The 19,203-nt window shown below is 37.6% G+C and overlaps 1 protein-coding gene across 3 annotated transcripts in view; it reads left to right on the forward strand.

Moving 5' to 3' along the window:
• Window positions 1–9,987, forward strand: part of LOC117716170 (contactin-associated protein like 5-2) — a 737,433-nt gene extending 727,446 nt beyond the window's left edge. For all 3 annotated transcript variants that reach the window (XM_076941723.1, XM_034513110.2, XM_076941724.1), the window contains 2 exons: window positions 846–917; window positions 3,379–9,987. In XM_076941723.1, coding sequence (XP_076797838.1) covers window positions 846–917; window positions 3,379–3,575 — 269 coding nt within the window. In that variant the 3' untranslated portion in view covers window positions 3,576–9,987. The remainder of the gene's footprint in view (window positions 1–845; window positions 918–3,378) is intronic.
• The last annotated feature ends 9,216 nt before the right edge of the window (window positions 9,988–19,203 follow it).

Raw genomic sequence — 19,203 nt, forward strand, 5'->3', positions numbered from 1 at the left:
TCTCTCTGATTCTTCTCCTCTATGTCTCCCATTCTTTATTACACAGCAAGATCAAGGTCAATCTCCACTATATAGTAAGTTAAAGTCCAGTCAGGAATATATAAGACCCTGTCTCAAAAGAAAAATTTAACTAGAGCTAACTCACAGGTTAAGAGTACACGCTGGACAGCTGCTCTCCTGGTGAGGGCTGCTCCAAGGTACTAATTCTTCCAGTGCCTTCAGCCATCCTTGTCAGTAGACTCAGGTCTACTGAAGTCAACGTCACCAAAGAGTACATTGAGCCAAAGAGGAAAGTATATTTGGAGCAAAACGTAGCCATCAGTATTATGAATTCTCTATCAAAGTAGAAGGCTGAGGGGAAGACTGAAGGTGCATGGGTCAGGAGCACCTTTACACAGTTCAAGGCTGTCTCAAATTTATAAGCTAATGCACTCATAAATTAGGGACTATAAGCTGTGCATTTTATTCATCTTTAAATATGTACGAAGTGTGTTTATGTCTATGTCACAAAACATGTGAAGGTGAGAGGACAAGGCATTGGGAATCAGGACTTTCCTTCATCTTATTTCAGAGGCACAGTCTCTCTTTTATCTATATGTGATCTAGATATCTGGCCAGATACTCTTTCACTGGGAGTATAGTTTGGACCTCCAGAATTCAGCTTTTAATATAGGTTTAAACTCAGATATATCATTTTAAATACCACTTATTTTGGTTCTTTTCAAACACTAGTTCATATCTCACTACAGCAATCTTGTTATATTTTATAGATGTGCATTGCATATTCACTTTTTGTGGTTGACTAAATGGTGAAGCTTACTTTTTGTGTCTTTTCCTCTTTCAAGATTCCTTTGGAAAGACAGATGAGCGTGAACCACTCACAAATGCAATCCGGAGTGACTCAGCATTCATTGGAGGTAACCTGTCTTCATTACCGAGGATTCTGTCCTCTGCAGGAAGTTATATAAAGCCTTCCTTACCTATGATAACCCAGAACACAGAATCAGGCACTCTCTGCCTAGCACTTAGCCTCTTCATGTATGGTACAAGATTGACGGCAGATCCTCCTTCAATGCCAAAAGCTCTTTGGCTTCATTTTGCCTTAAATTCAATAGGGAGCTGATTTCTAAAGCAACAGTTGGAACATTTACTCTCAGGCAAGAATAGTAGATCATGTTCATTTCATCCACTTGTCACTTCTAAACTACAAACAAAACACACTGATAAAATTATATGTGGAAAGAAGTCACATTGGGGCAGAAGATGGACATAGCTACAGTCATTTTCAGTTTTCCTTTACTAAGAGACTTGGGTTAGATCTAATGAACAGGATGAACCCTACACAGCTGAAGTTCCAAACCTAGCAGTCCATCTGGTTGTGAATATAGAGCTTGCCTGCTCTGCTTATAGATCATCCTCTACCACCTCTGCTTACTTTATTATATTTGAGTTGATTGTTGACTGTACCCTACCTACTTTTGATTCTCTTAGCTAGTCTAATGCCTGCTATAGTCAGTAGTTTGATGTTCTCATCTGGGTGTTGTAACATGGATTGTCTCCCTCATTTGGTTTAATATAAGATGCTTGAGATATGAAAATCCACTGATGATTTATAACTCTGGCTGGTGCCTCACCCCTGCATTCTGGCAGCTGGGATGAATGGATCCACAACAGATGGGGTTCTATAAAAGTCAGTAGGTGTTATTCATTTCACTCTCATTTAATTCACTTCTTCTCTGGATAAAACTTGTACTGAGTACAGAGATATAAGATGAGAGGTACGGTTAGGGCCTGGCTAGAATGAGCACACTAGGAAGGACATGGGAAATCAGGAAGTGGTAGAAGGATAGACGTTAGTTCCAAAATAAAAGAACTGGGATAGAAGGAGTTCATCACAGTAGCATACCAGAGAAACAGAAGTATCACCTTTCCTTAGGGAGCACCTTAAGATATCCATATGAGCTGAATGCCATCTCAAAGTATGATGATTGAATTTTATATTTCTTTGAAATCAGTAAATGTCATAGAAAATTTTGTACTTATTTTGGTTCTTGTAAGTTCTCATTTAATAAGCAAGACTGGATTTTGGCCTTCTGGACTCATTGGCAAGTTCTACTGAGTCTCTCTGAGAGTGGGGAAGTTTTCAAAGTTCCACAGGAGCTCCTGGGATGCTTTTCCAGCTGCCAGCCTGCAGTAATCCTTTCAAACCTGTGGCAGAAACAGAGGGAACACCTGGCACATTTTAAGTCAGCAGTTCATTCTTCAGAACAGTCATTTGTTACCACCCTGATTAGAGTATGAACTTTGATATTGTATTTTTTCTTCTTTAAAAATATTTGGGAAATGTATTACAAAATGAGTTTATAATATATGATGAACACAGTTATTGTAACATCTGTTTTAAAAGTGGTAGAAGATAGGTTTATATATTTAACTGTGTGGTATCTAGTCACATAAATAGTGCCATTTAGACCAAGGAATTCTTGTCAAGTCTGAGCAATGACCAGCAACAAGTTTCTAAATAAGTACCTTTTCATTAGTTAGATAACTTACAAAATAGGAAATATGCAAATATGTATATTTTACAGAAATGAAATTATTTTTATGTTGATACTAATTATTAATTTTGTGTACAGGTTTTTTGTTTCTGAATAGGTTGAATTTTGTTTCATTTATTTTGAAATAAAGTATCTGTATGTAGCCTAAGATGGTGAGATGCAAGAGAGAGCAAGAGAGACTTGCCTCAAAACAATATAGAAGGCAAGAACAAACTACTGAAAGTTGTCTTTTGTCATTAACACAAGTGCTATGGCAGTCAGATAATTACACATACCTACACACTTATACACACACACACATACATATACACACATACATACACACACATACATACACACATACATACATACACATGCACACACACATGCAAGCATGCACAAGAGAAAGACAGAGAGAGAGAGAGAGAGAGAGACAGACAGACAGACAGACAGACAGACAGAAACAAAGAGGGTGGTGTCATTTAGACCAAAGAATTCTTGGCAAGACTTGGTGTATTTAAATTTCTCTGAAGTTTGATATTGATCCCTAGCAAAAACCAAAACATAACTCTGGAAACACACAAATCCTTCATTGTTCTAATACTACATTTATTCTTTGGTTATAAATATAACTTTCTAGAACAAGCAACCTTTCTCCCTCAATACTGTGCTTGCATGACTTTTTGTAGAAACTGAAAGTCAAGGGCTTCTGAACAGGTCTTTATTTCTAGATTCAGGGTGGATTAGTCTTTGTATGTTTGTACATTGACTTTTTTTTGTTCCAATGTTGGCCCTTTACTGAATTTTCTCAGTGACATTCTTTCCCCCTTTTTCCTAACAGGTGTCATAGCAGTTGTGTCATTTATCACTTTTTGTGTCATTGGAATCATGACCCACTTCCTCTATCAGCACAAGCAGTCACACCGTACCAATCAGACGAAGGAGAAGGAATACCCAGACAACTTGGACAGTTCCTTTAGAAATGACATTGATTTGCAAAACACAGCCATTGAGTGCAAACGGGAATACTTCATCTGAGTTGCTGTAGGGTCCCCTGGTCCTCTTTTTTATGGAGGTTTCTGTCTCTTTTTCTTTTCTCTTTTCTTTCTTTTAATTTAGGTATTCTGTTTCACATGCCATTGCTTCCCTAGGATACATATGCATACACCAAGAGCACTGATCTCCTTAACCCAGCTCAAGAGATTTGGTAGCTATGAATATTGTAATTCATTGACCTATGTGTCTTTATGAAAATGACCACTACAGACAGAGACTCCACCATTTTAAACAAGGAAGATACATATGTGCCCACATGCACATTCTATGATTGTAGTCCAGTTTCTAAATTACACTCTTCAAATTCTCAGGCACCTGGTCTTACCAGCTTCTATTAGACATGAGCTATGTGGTATTTGCCTTTAACAATTGTCCCTAGTCAATATCATATTGTTAGGTATTATGGCTGTAGAGAAGAAAAAGGGGTGTGTATGTGTGACAAAAAAAGATATTGTTTAAGGGGTGAGTTTATTAGGGAGCAGTTTCCCAATAAAGCAGGAAAATAGGAAGAAAAGTAAATCTACCCAGAGGAAGCAACATTTGTTCTTTAAGTTCCTTCTGAGAGAGGAGGAAAGTTTTGAGACATTAGACCACAAGTAATGTTTGTAAAGTTGGTAGGCTTTGTGTGTGTGTGTGTGTGTGTGTGTGTGTGTGTGTGTGTGTGTGTGTGTGTAATTCAGGTACAATCATGGCTTAATGAGCAATGGGCTTAATTAGTGTGTCACCCTGACAAGGCAGCATTCATTTGTCTTGCCAATAGTCTTTCTTGACTCATGACTTAAATTTCTAGGAGGCCCTGATTTCATGAAGGAATGGGGAGCTGAGTTGAGAAAAGCTATAAGTCTGCTTGGGACATAGGATGGCAGCTCTTCATAGCACCTTGAAGAACAAACAGAATGTACTCCAAGTGCCCCAGTTATAAGAACACCTACCTGGCAGACCCAAGGCAGAGGGAAACCCTTCTTGCCTGCTGGATTTGATGGCATTTGGAAAGAAACAAGAGATGTTTAATTATGTTAGTTTAATGTCTATACCAAAAGTAACCCCTGACTCCATTCATTATCCTTTCCATAGAATTTCAGTACTTTTTAATATTAAATGAATGAATAGTGAGCAACAACTTTACTATTCTCTTGCTATGCTATTTTGAGGCATGGATACCAGGAGGTTTCAAGAAAGATATGAGGAAGTAGCTATTCCTGTAACTTGCTGCTTGCCTTCTCCACTTTATTAGAACATGTTAGCTATGATCTTTCTAAGATTTTCCTAAGAAAAGAAATATACATTTATGTGTATTGTGGTAGCATAAACAGAAGTCAAATAAAAGTCTAAATTGTCTCCATGAAAAGGCTTAGGCCAACATAGCTGAGATTGCAGGAAGACTGGAAAAAAATAAGGAAAAAAGAGTTACATGGAAAATAAAAAATATCATGAAACTTTCATCCGATCGAGAAATGTCTGGTAAAGAAAGAATGTACGGGTTATCAGGATTCACATTATAGAATACATGTAATGAGTTCTTTCTAACAACTAAGATATTTCCCAAGAGACAAGGGACTGGCTGTTATGAAGGGCAGTGTTGCCACCTCTAGATGAGAGGACGTCAGGAGAGTCCTTAGTTTGTGAAGCACATCACATTTTCCAGTCTGTACCTGCATCCATGTACACATAGGTGTTTCATACTGTTGACTGATGTGTCTATTCATGTCTGGCTTTGGGTTCTTTTGTTAGCAAAGCATAAAATTCACGGAAAGAAGCATCTTGAATTTACTGGAGGTGTGTAATCTTGATCATTTTATGGTAACAATATTTTTAACTGTGTCATTGGACCACCTCCAAGAAAAGAATAGGGAGAAATTATCCAAACATTTCAGTCCCCAAGAAATACTAGAAACAAGACCCTAGCCAATTCCCATTGCAGGGCAGACCTGATGTGCAAAGCAGGTACTTGACAGTCAATAGGCCATCCATCTTCATAGTAAGTATCCTACCTCTTACTGTACATCACTGTCCTGGACAAGGAAGTTCTTAGTAAAGAGGTTAGTAGCTTAATCCAATTTTCTATCTGTAGCTTTTCTTTCTTTACAAATCTACAGAGGGAAGGATGAAGGTGAAACAGACCACAAATATGAGATATTGTCCTAAATATATGTTTTTCCTAAATAATTTTTTTGTTAATTCTGACATACAACTTCCTCTTTTGAATATTAATTTTTGTTAGTGAATTTATTTTAAAGTAATTCTAACAAAGATGCCCTTTTAAATTTTTATTTCTTTAATAATAGGAATGTTTATCTAATATAACAATAGATATTAAGAGAATATTTCCTTCTACTTCATTGTCCAGTTTCTACTTTTGAATTTTATGGCTCTATACAAAACTGCATAAATCAAACTTTCCCTTGGCTACATTTTCCTCTCTCACCAGAAATGAAGGCCATGCTGAAGTTTAGCTCTAAGCACCTCTAGTATTGAAATGAGAGGTAAGAAAGAGTGTTCCCACTAGTATATTTTCTAACTGGAGTCCTTAGAAGCAAGCACTACATTTTGCTGACATGATGTTGATGGACAGAAATGATACAAGTAAATTGTGTACAGTTTCCTTATCCCCCTACCATATACTTATAGGTAGTCATGTAGGGAAATGCATGAAGCCAGTCTCCACCCTCTGCATAGAACACGTTTTACTAGCTTCATCCTTCATTAACAGGCTGTGCAGACCAGGACATGGGGGAAGTAAACAAAATGGTGGATACATGCCAAGTTGGTGCACTATTATACATAATCTCAGGGCTAAATCATAATTTTCTCACAACACAATAATACACACTAGGTGAAAAGGTAGTAATCTGTACCTTCCTACACTGAATGGCATCACAGTGAGAAGCAAGAGCCAGTGTTAGCATGGTGTCAAGATCTATTTGATTTATGCACTTACTCAATTGTGTTGCAGCAACAGAAGTCCACACAAAGCACCACTGAACAGAGAGCAAGTAATGTGCACATTTAATTTATAAATAGTTTTCAGAGACTTCTAGAACACAACACATTTTTGGCTAATTCTTTGAATTTTGTGTCTTATTTATTAATTCTACCAGAGATGATTGCTTTGTTTCTCTTCCTCAAACTAGGTAACTGTCCATGCCGACAAATTTTTGTAGAAGATGATAAATGGTGTCTTTGGACAGAGAAAGAGGAAATGATACCTGCATCACACAATTTCTGTAAGATGGGTTTCACTAGGTATCCCTAGCTAGTCTGATGTTTTATTATAAATCAGCCTGACCTCAAAACTCAGAGAGAAATATCTGACTCTGCAAAGGTGTAGACCATCATATCTATTTATATAAGATACATTTGAAAGACTGCTAAATTTTTATATTCTTATTTAAGCATTTCAAATGTATGCCTCTATATGTGGCAGACCCATATAAAGACTGCAGGCAGAAAAGAACAGTCTACTTCTGCCTACCTCTGTTATCACTTATTTGGTGAATATTTACTTATGCTGCAGTTCTCTTAGATCTCCCTTATAGTGGTTGATAGTCTGACATTTTTAACTCTCCCTACTATGCCCTAAACAACAATTTGATAATAGTTAGTAAAATCTCTGACACCTATAATTTGATTTTTGAATGAATAATTTATTGATGTGTTTCCCACCTAAACAACTTCATACTAATGTATGTTCTACATAGCTGTTTCCAACCTTGGATATCATACATGTTCACTCACCATATCACCTCAATTTGAAGACTCACACTGGCACAATGCATTTATAATCCATATCATATCCATGGACACAGGCAACAATCTGTGGAACTATTGTTTATTTGTTTGTCTACCAACTATTTCACTTCTTTGGAACTCTCTAGAGCTACAAGCCATCAATTCTGTTCCAACTGCAGTCTGGTAAGAGACTCATGAGAACCTCTGTAGTTCTTCCACTATTATTTCTGAAACAATCGCTTGTGTATGCTTGGTACTCAGCTGTCCTCCAGGCCATGTTTCAACTAAATAAATAAACATACAGAGTTGTACCTGCATGTGGCAAAGGAGGTTAAGGGAAGAGGGGTACAGGCCAATGCAAATCTGCTTCAGTTCTTGAAGGATGATTGAGTACTGTTTCATTTCCTTCATACAGATTGGAAATGCTTAAAAAAAAAAAAAAAAAAGGACACAGGTTATCTGAATCACTTCTGTACAATTTGTGACTTTCTTGTGACTTACTCAACATCTCTCTGGCTTTACCCTGTGTCTTCCTCACATCATTTGTTTCGAAAATATTTTTTCTTCTTTATTATCTTTGTGTGCACAAATCCTAAATATTCAATATTCAATCCACCTGAAAGGGGAGAACATACAACAAACACACACACAAACACACGAGAGAGAGAGAGACAGAGAGAGAGAGAGAGAGAGAGAGAGAGAGTAAAACTTAGCAGGGCCGTTCCTAAAATATTATTCAGGAAACTAAATCCATATCTACCTTGTAGGAAAAGAAGTGTCATTTGTGTTAGAAATGTTTTAAATGCCTCAGGCAAGGTTCTAATGATTGTTTTTGCTATTTTTAAGTGATCCCTCTCCTCCTTATTTTGCACTAAGGTACTCCATAGAAGAGTATGAAGCATATTTTTATAGTAAAACAGTAAACTTTGTAAGCTAGTCCTCTAATCTTTGCAGTCTACATGAGCAAGGCTTAAGGAACAGTGATCTTCTATGTTAGAGCAGACTTAATGGGACTCAAGTAGGAAAAGTGTATTCATGGATAAGTAATTACATTTGGAGGTAAAGAGAGCCAAAGCATCTACCATCAAGTAAGGAGTCTCTTTCATGTGTTATTTTTATACCTTAGGAAAGAGAGTACATTATGCCACATATGAGAAATGTGTTACTGATCCTCACATGGCATTTTCACTCTAACCTGGTGATTTTCAAATTTTATGTTTTACTAGTATAATCTAGAGATGCTTTGGAATTATCACCACAGTGATTTTATCTGCCCAGGGTGAGCACACTAATGACAACCTTAAGTAAAATAAACAATGATTAAGTTCCTCAATTCCATTGCCCTTAATAAAAATCTCCATGGCTGGAAGTAAAAAAATGTTGGAGACAGTCTATTGTTCTTTCTCCTTTGTTTGTCATGCTATCTTGGCATACATAATGATAAAATGGTATGTCACTCTGAATCCACTTTAGTGTGTACTTCAGACAGCCACCACCTGAAACTCTGTGAAGAATCTTCCCATGATGTTCCTCAGTAGACAAAGTTTGCATCAAATAGCAGATTAAAATTAGGAGGCTAGTCACAAGTTATGACGAAGCTATTATGTGCTGATGATTATGTCCTAGTCATAATTTCATCAGCACTACACTGTGCCATGCTTCAGATCGCAGCAGTAAATCTCAGAGGACATGGAAAAGACACTGGGTATGGAGAAGAGGCCACTGTCACCATGTAGTCTCCTTGAATTCCTTTCTCAGATATATATTTTCATTGCAACCTCATAGGATGAAATGAATGCAGCTCAGTCTAGATTTACTTTTACATTATACTCAGCCATATCCCAAAGACATATATGAAGTACTAACTTAATCTTTTCTTTTTGAATGACAGTACAAATGAGTATAATCTTGCCCCACCTTAAATAACATTGCAAAAAAAAGTAAATAACCATACATGGCTCAAAGTAGTGTTGTTGTATCAGGAGAAGGACTTTGTATTAGGTGAAGGTCAACGCAAGTGATTTTATCCTGAACTTGGGAATAAACAGGCTTCTCTGTAGCCTGTGTTCTTTTAAATTGACACTTTCTACTGCCAGAGAACCTATGGCAGAAAAGTAGAATATAAGGAAATAAAGACACATGACACATTCTAATTATATCTTATAAAGTAGACAACACTTCACATTTAGTTCATGAAATTTCCAAATTCCAAAGACAAAGACTTTCCATGTTGATTTGAAATGAGAAATTAGAATCTTTCTGACATGATCAGCAATTTCTTTCAAAGGATGAGAGATCAGGGAGATCACTTTCAGAAAGTAAGTAGCTAAGTATAAAAGATAATTTGCCAAATATATAACAGGCTATTTTTTAATAAAAGCACAACAGAGGCAAAAAAAAAAAAAAAAAGACCATTTATTTCCTTTGAGGTTAACTGAAGACTCCTTGTTTCTTTGGGTTTTGTTCCTGTAACAGAATTCATAGTCCCATGTGATGTTGCCACATGCCATGTCTGTTTTGTAGACCATGCAATATGTCTTAATACATTTTATGGGGAATGTTAAAGTTAGCCTTCAGTTTCTTTATTTTCTATGTTTTCTTCTGTACAGAAATAAGACTTACACGTAAATATTGTATATTTAATAAAGAAAGAATTTTATATCTCTTTGTGTGGAATATAAATATGTCTTGCTGATTTGTTCTTTGGTTAATGAGGTGTCAAGTAATTAATCCCTCAGTACCCACTTTGATTTCTTGGATCATTAACCCCTAGCCAACATGACCCCTTAAAAAAACACAAAACACCTACTCTCTGTGTTTATTGATTTCAGTGTGGTTCAAAATACTGTCTAGGCTTCTCTTCTGCTTAACTGACTTATTCCAAACCGCGTGTCAAACACAAAAATGAATGTAAGAAACTCACTAATTTGGTTAAAAAGTTCTTCAATGATCCTGACTTCAGTATTTCACAGATACCTATAACCTTCTTGACACCTTCTGAGAGTCCAAATTGTGTCTTATTTTGCCTGTATTTCTGTCTTCTGGAAGACTGTTACATAACAGTAGCTCTATGTTTAAAAGAACAGATACACATTGCTCTGGAGGATATTTTTTCATCCTATAGTGTTTATTTAGCTTTGTGTTTATGAGTTTTCTGGTAGACATAGACTTACTAGTAAAAAATAAATATGATTTAATGGGCTGGGGTGTAAATCAGTTGGTAAAGGGCTTCATAGTATGCACAAATACCTTGGGTTTCATTCCCTACTTCAAATAATCAGGGCATGGTGGTGCACACATGTAATTTCAGTATTATTCAGGAAGGAAAAGAAAAAGAATCAAAGGTCCAACATCAGTGATTTTTGAGGCTATCCTAAGCTATGCAAGACTGTCGCATAAAAATGAAATAAACAAACTCCCAACAATGGAATGAACTCTGTCAGAGAGGACATTTAGGAAATTCTTAATCTGCTTAGTCCAGAAAAGGTTGCAGACAACAAGAGAGAAGAAATTTAGAAGAAAGACCTAAAATTTTTCAGAATGTACTACTGGGACAACAGAAAATTCCAAATGTATCTGAGTCCAGAAGGAATCAGTTAAGTTTACTGATACAGTGCAGGAGAATGTAAGAGAGAACAAGACTGAAGATTTGACTTATACAACAAATAGATAGGATAAGATTTTTTGTTGTATTTGTAGTAGGAGAATAGATGCCATTGTGTGAGGAAAATAGGCTACATGAAACTCATTATAAAATATTTAGGTGCCTTATTAGAGCCATAATAAAGAGTGTGGCAAAGAAAAGATTGGAAGTCAGCTGAAAGTAACAAAAACTATGGAGCTTCATGAATCAAAGGTCTGAGCCACAGATTTTTATGAATTGCATGGGTACAAGAGCCAGCCAAATAATCCTTTTTTTTTTTTTTGTAATCTCTTAATATCCTGACACTTAGTTTTTTGACTCAGAATCAATTAAGCACAGAAATTTCCTAGCTTTGCTAATAAAAATTAAAATCTATCAATCTATTTATCTGTCATCTATCATCTATCTATCTATCTATCTATCTATCTATCTATCTATCTACCTATCATGTGTATGTGTGTGTTTGTGTATCATGCAACTCACACATAATTTGTAGAAAGCAAGAAATATGTGCCTGAGAGAACTGGATGCATGTGGAAGACATCCATGCTCAGTGGCTGTTTGATAGTGTTGAAAACATCATCTGTACTCTTGTTGTGGTTGTCATAGTTCAACCTAGTAATACTGAAGAAATATAGTTTGCATATTATCTTTAGAAATTATTTGAAATAACCTACTTCAAAAAGAGGACATGATTCTAAATAACGACAAAAAAAAATGATCCTAAAAGAAATACTTACAGTAGCTTTCAGTATCAATTAACTTGACCTCGAGGCTTTAGCAAGGCAGGTGTGTCTTCAGATTTCAAATCTTGTAAGTAGTTGAGAGTAAGTAAACAAATGCATTTCTTCTCATATTGAGGTTTATATCCTAATCAGGCAAATAATTTTTTTTAAAAAAAATCTTCATGCACTAGTAAAAATATTTTTTTACTCTATCTTGGTGAGCTTAATCATGGTTACATTAAAAAATGAAAGATTATGCTAGACAGAATCTACCTTTACATTTTGGTCTGTATTTGCAGAATAAAAAAGGAAAAAAGTGTATGTGTGTTCTCATGTATATATTTTCTTGTCTATACATGTAAATGAATAATAGGAAACAATGTCAGATGTTGTTCATGATAAACCATGCACCTTGATATCTTTTAAGACAAGGTTTCTCATTGGCCTGGAGCATGCCTAGTTGGCTAGGTGAGAAACTACAAGTCTCTTCAGAGCTTCCTAAAGGAATGTCTTGATTAAGTGGTTCTCAACTTTCCTAATGTTGCAATCATTTAATACAGTTCTTCATCTTGTGGTGAGCTCAATGATAAAATTATATCATTGCTACTGCAAACTCTAATTTTTCTATTGTTATGAATCATAATGTAAATATCTGTTCACCAGTATATCTGATATTTTCCTACAAAAGGGGTCAGAAACCAAGGGTTGATAATCACTGCTTTAATAGGAACAGAAATATAAGGAGAAAAAAATGTTCTACTATAAATTTTTAAGTCCAGATGTACTGTAATGAATTCTTACAAGAGGACTGGCACTTACAAGAGGACTTGCTTTGTTTGTTTGTTGGTTGGTTGGTTGGTTGGTTGGTTGGTTGGTCTGTTTCTTTGTTTTTGTTTTTCCTTTTCCTGACCAGTTTATGAATCACAAAAGCTTTGTCTTTACTGTTATTTTTGTATTCTTTCACAGTTCTTGATACTAGCAGTCCAAGAGGAGGGTGCCAGAAGAAACAGATTTTTATCAAACTACCAAAAAAGATCCTTTGCTTAGATATAATGCACAAATCACTGGGTTAGTTTTCCATAACATTTTAAAAATGAATATGGTGCAATCCCAGTTCTCAGGAGGTAGAGACAGGAGGATCAGAAGTTGAAGGTCACACTTGTTTACACAGTAAGTTCAAGACCAGCCTCTGCTGTAGGAGATCCTGGTTTAAAGATGAAATAAAATAAACAAAAAAAAATTCATATACATATCCCACTCTTATATGGTAAAAACAGAAAGGTCCTCTTGTAAGGGTGTGAATTTCATTGACAGTTTATCATCTAATCACCTTCTAACCCCCATTTTCTTTTTTTTCTGTTTGTTTGTTTGTCTTATTTTGTTTGCTTGTGTGTTTTTAATCTTTTGTGAGAGGGTTTCCTTGTATAGCCTGAGGTGTCCTGGAACTCATGTTACAGACAAGGCTGGCTTCAAATTTATAGAGATCTGCTTGCCTCTTCCTCCTGGGTGCTGGGAATAATGGCATGTATCCTCACTGCCAGGCAGGATTCATTTTCTAATGGCATTTTCATGGTTAGCATTTCAGTGCAATGATTTGTGGAAGATACAAACATTTAGTCTTTTGTTAACTAAGTATTAGGATAATTTTCAATCACACATGAAGAAGGGATTTTCCTGGGCCAAACTTCTTCAGGTACCTGTTGTCCTGTCGTAGGGGCACCTCCTCTGAGCCAAAAATGAGATTGTAAAGCTGTGGCACTTGCTGTGACACTTCACAGCAAGGCTGCAGAGAGCCAGATTTCTCTTTGAATGCAGAATCCATGACCAGGGAGGAAACATGAGCACTCATGACAATGATGACCAGTCAGAAAGGTAAATTCATCTTTGCTGTGGTCTCCAAAGAACTTTTACTGAAAAAGGGGCTTTTGGGAGTTCAAGCCTGTCTGAAAGTGTGTCTATCTTTCACAATAATAGAGTGGAAACAGTTTTATAGAACGGAAACAAGCATCTCTATTGATAAGGAAGAACAACACCCTCCCCTGCTCACCCTGTGGTTTAGAGAATCTAACACCTTGTGTATGTATCCTAGGGGTCATGGTTATGTGGTTGCATTTGTAAGGCTGACTGGTTCTACTTCTATGAAATAGTTCGAGTAGTGCAAGTCAGGCAGAGAGAATCCTGAGTGCTGGGAATAACGGTATGTATCAAGGGCAATTCGTTGAGGCTGCATAGAAAGTAAAATGGAGAGTTCTTATCTATTTAATGGTCAGTTTGAAGAGAAGAAAAACATTGTGGAGGCAGGAGGTAGCTGTAGAACAATACTATATATTTCTGAAGTGAACATTTAAAGTAATGAACTTTCTTTTGTACATTTTGGAGTAACAAAACATGAGGTAAAGAGTTCTAAAATGACTCTTGGGAAACAGCTGAGCCCATAAATTATCTGCTGTATAAACATGAGGACCTACATTCAATCCTTGTTAAAAAAATAAATAAATAAATAAATAAAACAAAAAACAAAAAAAAATCAAGGTCAAGTAGAATGCAGAGTTCAATCTCTGTTAAAAACAAAAACAATGATGGTGACAACAACAAAAGTCATGTAGAGTGGCATGCTCTTATAATGGCACTGCCAGGGAGTCATAGACAAGGAGACAAAAAGATCCCTTGTGGTTAGCTGGTCAGCCTGTTTAGGCCAGTGAGAGACCCCATCATATGACCCTAAAGATTGACTTCTAGCATACATCCATCCCCAACACACACACACACACACACACACACACAACTAGAAGAACTGAGCAATCAGTTATTCATCTATGTTGTATAGCTGCATTTGTCATCTATTATTGCCATGATAAAGCCACAAGAGAGGTGAAATTTTTTTTCAATTTTCAAATAAATGCTAACAGCCTGCTAATACTAATGAAGTTTCTGAGTCACAAATGCTTGAATTCAACTTCCAGCTTGTTTATCATTATTAATATATAGTAGGAGAATTTCTCAATCTTTGACTCAGTTCATCATTTGGAATAAAAAAAATATTAATATTTCTTAATCACAAGGTAGAAGAGTCTAGAACCACACTTAGCTCTTCAAGCTGCTACTGTTAATTCTAATAAAGTATATCTGCTCTGGTGCAAATGTTCTCCTACTGGACTTTCTCACTAGTGTTTGTCTGAGAACACATAATGATTAAATCAATAGGGAACAAAGTGAATTGTCAAAGGCTGTTAATGCTCAGAGAAGACCTTTTCAGACCACGTAAATGAAAAAAGTCTACCAGAAGTACTTTGTGTCCCTAGGAAACCTCCTGTGATAGGCTCATGTAACATATTGACAAATTTTCATGTATTTTTTTCTTCCTAAAAATCAACCCTAGGATCTATTAGACCACCCCCTGCCTTAAACTGAAGCATGCTTATTTCATGTGTTTTTCAAAATTTTAACCTGTGGTAGGCCAGCCTCTTGCCTTTGTAATAGGTAAAAAAGAATAGCAACCTGCTATGGGCATTAAAATCACCTACACCACTGTGAAGAGCTAGAAGGTAAACTATTTCCAGCAGAGGCTACTGTTGTTTTTCCTAGTGGTATAAAAAATGTCTGCTATGGCAGCAAGAATCTAGAAATTTACTTTTGGAGAGAATGTTGAGCTCTGCCAAGGAATGTCAGTCAGAAACCCCAGCATGACTGTTTCAGCAGGGCTTCTCCAGGGATTTCTGTTTGATGTTGTAAGCACCTCTCCTCCCCTCTCCCCTCTCCCCTCTCCCCTCTCCCCTCTCCCCTCTCCTCCCCTCTCCCCTCTCCCCTCTCCTCCCCTCTCCCCTCTCCCCTCTCCCCTCTCCTCCCCTCTCCCCTCTCCTCCCCTCTCCCCTCTCCTCCCCTCTCCCCTCTCCCCTCTCCCCTCTCCCCTCTCCCCTCTCCCCTCTCCCCTCCCCCCCTCTCCCCTCCCCCTCCGCCTCCCTCTCTCTCTCCCCTCCTCTTTCCCTCCCCTTTTCCCTCTCCTTCCCCCTCCCCCTTTCCCTCCCCCTTTCCCTCCCTCTCTCCTTCATTCTTCCCCTCCCCCTCCCCATTTCCCTCCTCTCCCCTCCCCCCCCACTCCTCCTCTCACTCCCCTTCTCCATCCTCCTTCCCTTTTCCCTCCCCTCCCCCTCACCCTCTCTCTCCCCCTCTCCCTTCCCCTCTCCCTCCCCCTCCCTTTCTCCCTCCCCCTCCCCCTTTCTCCCTCTCCCCTGCCCCCTTTCTCCCTCTCCCCTGCCCCCTCTCCCTCTCTTTAACTTATTTTTGGTTAACTATTTACATTTCAAATGTTATCCCTTTTCCCAGTTTCCCCTCAGCAAATCGCTTCTCCCATCCACCCACCCCTGCTTTTATGAGGGTGCTCCCTGTACACCCCCTCACTCCTGCCTCACAACCTTAGCATTCCCCTACACTGGGGCATTAGGCCTTAACAGGACCAAGGGCCTACCCTCCCATTGATGCCAGATAAGGCCATCCTCTGCTATATATGCAGCTGGAGCCATGGGTCCCTGCATGTGTATTCTTTAGTTGGTGGTCTAGTCCCTGGGAACTCAGGGGGAATGGGATGTTTGTTTGGTTGATGTTATTCTTCCTATGGGGTTGCAACACCTTCAGCTCTTTCAGTCCTTCCCCTAACTCCTCCATTGGGTTCAAGGTGCTCAGTCCAATTGTTGGATGCAAGCATCTGCATTTGAATTGGTAAAGCTCTTGCAGAGCCTCTCAGGAGACAGCTATATCAGGCTCTTATCAGCAAGCATTTGTTGGCATTAGCAATAGTGTCTGGGTTTGGTGGCTTTAACGTCCTCTCTTGATGAGGTTTTGTTGTGTTGCTGAGGCTTCTATCTTTCTGCTAGTTGGAAACTTTGGTAAGTACCTGTCTATTTTTTTTATGATATTTTTTATTAGATATTTTATTTACACTTCAGATGGCATCCCCTATCCCCATTCCCCCCCACCCCCCTTAGGAAACCCATATCCCATGCCCCCTTTTCCTTTTTGCATTTATACATTTAAAAAAAAATGTTAATCATAGGCTTTATAAGTTTGGAATTGTTCAATCAGAGGTGTAACCCACTGACCGACCTAGATATAACAACTATCTTTGACTGGTGGAGATACATGAATATCTGCCTCCCTGTCTCCCCCCTCTTTCTCTCTTTCATCACCTAGCTTCTCCTCTCCTTCTTCTTCTCCTCTTCTTACTCCTTTTCTTCCTCTCAGTACTCCTCCTACCTTAGCTCCTCCTACACATCACCCTTCCTGTTAAAATGAAACTTTTCTCTCAAAATACAATTAGAGCATAATTATGCCAATTTGTACCAGTGAGGTACAGGATAGTCCTAATACCCAGTCCATCCTTTTGTTGACTAACCAGCTCCTCTGTCATCTATTCTAACTAGAACATTTAGTTCTGAACCTGGCTTTAGGATGAATGTCAGCTGATGACCATCCACTCAAATCTTTTCTCTTAAGGTCAATAGCTATATGTTTTCAACCCCATCAGAAATCCAGAATGACTGAGTTAACTATAATTGTGGGAAGCACAAATCGTAGTTTCTAAGACTTAGCCAATTTATAGAGACCTCTGACCACCTGGACACTCACTCTACTTCAAAATGTTGGAGCATCTGTTCTTCTGCCTTCTGGTCCAGGTTCTTCTGACAGACTTTAGTGCTGCAGAATTATTAAGGGCTGATTACTCTGTCTAGGCAGATATAATCAGTTGACTATTCTGCAAGTGTGTCCTTTTCTGGACACTAATTTGTCTGTAGAAGGAAAGTGGCAATTCTTGCCTAGTGGCTGTCTCACCACAACTGGAGTAACTCCAAGGATGCTCAATTTCTTCTTAGAATTCAATATAGGAAGCTGTCAGGAGCAGACAGGTCTCTAATGAAAATGAACATTAATACTGAAATGTTTGTCATGTCAATTCTAAGGATTTCTGATGTTTTGAAAACCAGCTATCCATGTAAGGTAATCTGGACTGTTGCCTGTTAACTCCACTCAGCTATTTCTACATAAAACATAGAGAACACCCTTATAGTAAACTCCAAGTCATGAATTTGCTATAGTCCCTTAATTCACAGGCTGACCATCTCAAATCAGTTAAAAAAAAAGTTAAAGAAGGACTGGGTCTAAGCTTTGTATTCCTAAATGTGTTATACTGGTACAATGCCTATGAGAGCAACAATATTCGTCTCACTCTTATATCACTAAGAAGCTCATGCCAATGAGAACTTTAAAATTTGTAAACAAAGTAAATTGGTGCCATTTAAGAATTTATATCTTCATTTTGATATTAATTATACAGATTTCTACTAATGTACCTGTCTATTTTTACTTGTTATATACTTAGTAAACACATGCATTCAAAACTAAAACTATGGTTATTATAAATTGTTTGCTGCTCCCAGACACAACTTCTCTGAGAAATCCAAGCTGAGACGATAGTATCTGTGAGAACTATCTGTTTCCTTCCCTATTCATTTGCTCATTGAACAGTTGCCATCCCTATCACATGGACTTTGATATAATGGGAATGCTTAAATAAGATATGACACCTGAATACAAGAAAATACTGCTTAGTTGAAGATAAGTGAATGGCCAGTGCTATAGAGAATGGCAATGAGATAGACTCACTATGTTCATGATGTTACCTAGTTAAGGGTGTTATTTTACTAGTGTCTCCAAGATAGGTGATGGAGAATAATCAAAGGCTCTGTTTAAAAAAAAAAAAAAAAGCTGTACATGAGAGAAAGGAGACAGCCTCTGAAATCAAGAATAGGCCAAGAGATGGTGAAGATTCTCTGAATTGCACAGAACTGAATCTAGCTTTAAATGTATTTTCAGAGTTGCTATTATTTGTGTTTTTTATTGTACAATTATATTTTTTTCTTTTGTTTACATTTCAGATGCCATCCCCTTTTTCCATTTCCCCTCCCTAGAAAACCCCTATCCCATGCCCCCTTTTCCTTTTTGCTTTTATACATTTTTTAAATGTTAATCAAAGGCTTTATAAGTTTGGTAATGCTCAGTCAGAAGTGTAACCCAATACCCAACCTAGATATATAAACTATCTTTGACTGATGGAGACACATGAACATCTGCCTCCATACCCCCGCCTTCTCTCTCTATCTCTCATCACCTAGCTTCACCCTTCCTGTTAAAATAAAACTTTTCTCTGAAAATGCAATTAGAGCATAATTATTCCTAATTGTACCAATGAAGTACAAGATAGTCCTAATACCCAGTCCATCATTTTGTTGACTAACCAGAACCTCTGTCATCTCTCCTAACTAAAACACTTAGTTTTGAACCTGGCGTTTTTCTTGGCTTTAGAATGAATGTCAGCTGAAAACCATCCACTCAGATCTTTTCTCTCAAAGTAAATAGCCAGGATTGGCTATGAGACTATAGGTCTTCAACCCATCAGAAATCAAGAATGACTGAGTTAACTGAAATTATAGGAAGCACAAAGCATAGCTTCTAAAACTTA

Source organism: Arvicanthis niloticus, chromosome 10 (assembly GCF_011762505.2).
Source record: "Arvicanthis niloticus isolate mArvNil1 chromosome 10, mArvNil1.pat.X, whole genome shotgun sequence".
Lineage (NCBI taxonomy): Eukaryota > Metazoa > Chordata > Mammalia > Rodentia > Muridae > Arvicanthis > Arvicanthis niloticus.